This window comes from Penaeus chinensis, chromosome 10, assembly GCF_019202785.1.
Source record: "Penaeus chinensis breed Huanghai No. 1 chromosome 10, ASM1920278v2, whole genome shotgun sequence".
In the NCBI taxonomy this organism is placed as follows: Eukaryota; Metazoa; Arthropoda; class Malacostraca; order Decapoda; family Penaeidae; genus Penaeus; species Penaeus chinensis.
In genome coordinates, this window is record NC_061828.1 from 36010768 (window position 1) to 36011558 (window position 791).

At 46.5% G+C, this 791-nt stretch overlaps 1 protein-coding gene across 1 annotated transcript in view; it reads left to right on the plus strand.

Annotated features, from left to right (window-relative positions):
• Positions 1–368, plus strand: part of LOC125029569 (phosphoglucomutase-2-like) — a 23129-nt gene extending 22761 nt beyond the window's left edge. Inside the window, exon 12 of the mRNA XM_047619532.1 lies at positions 136–368. Within this exon, the coding sequence (XP_047475488.1) occupies positions 136–238 (103 nt within the window). The 3' untranslated portion in view covers positions 239–368. The remainder of the gene's footprint in view (positions 1–135) is intronic.
• Positions 369–791: the final 423 nt, after the last annotated feature.

The window sequence follows — 791 nt, forward strand, 5'->3', positions numbered from 1 at the left end:
TAAAATTAACCCTACGTGTTTTTTTTTTTTTTTTTTTTTTTTTTTTTTTTTTTTTTTTTTTTTTTTTAATCCAAACAGTTTAATACGAATTCTTTGATAAACACCAGCACTGTAATCGCCTGTCCTCTTTTACAGTGACTGGGCGGCCCTGGAAGCTGAGCTCGCAGAACTGGTGGAAGGCGTTGTCCAGGAGATGATGGAACCGCAGAAGAACAGCCTCATTGCTAGAGTAGATTAGGTGCGGTGCTGCATCCCTGACCTCATTCCACACTTTGTGGGAGGCGCTTACCTCCTGGTAACAGTGTGTTGCCCTACTTGGGGTGAACACTTGTTTGTAATTGAAATAGAAATAAATCAGTCATAATTAGTGTCTAGTTCCTAAATTCTCGTAGCCGCCAGCACTTGGAAATATTCTACCTGGAATTACTCAGGTCCAAGCTTACGTGTTTTCAAGGCCCTGATACTGCCAGTTTTACTATATGGGAGTAAACCTTGGACGCTATCTTGTGCTCTGGAATCTCGTCTTGATGCCTTTTGTAACATATCCTTGCGCCGGATCATGAGGTACAGTTGACGGGACCATGTGTCCAACCAACGGCTGCACCGTGAGACCGGTACAGGACCAACTCAGGCTATACGGCCACTTGGTTCGATTCCCGCAGGATAACCCTGCCCATCAGGTTGTCTCTGTCCGTGACAATCTTGGGTGGAGGCCTGTGGGACGACCGAGAAGGTCGTGGCTTGGGCAGATCGATCAAACCTGTCGTGAGGAACTAGAGATGGGCCGGGCC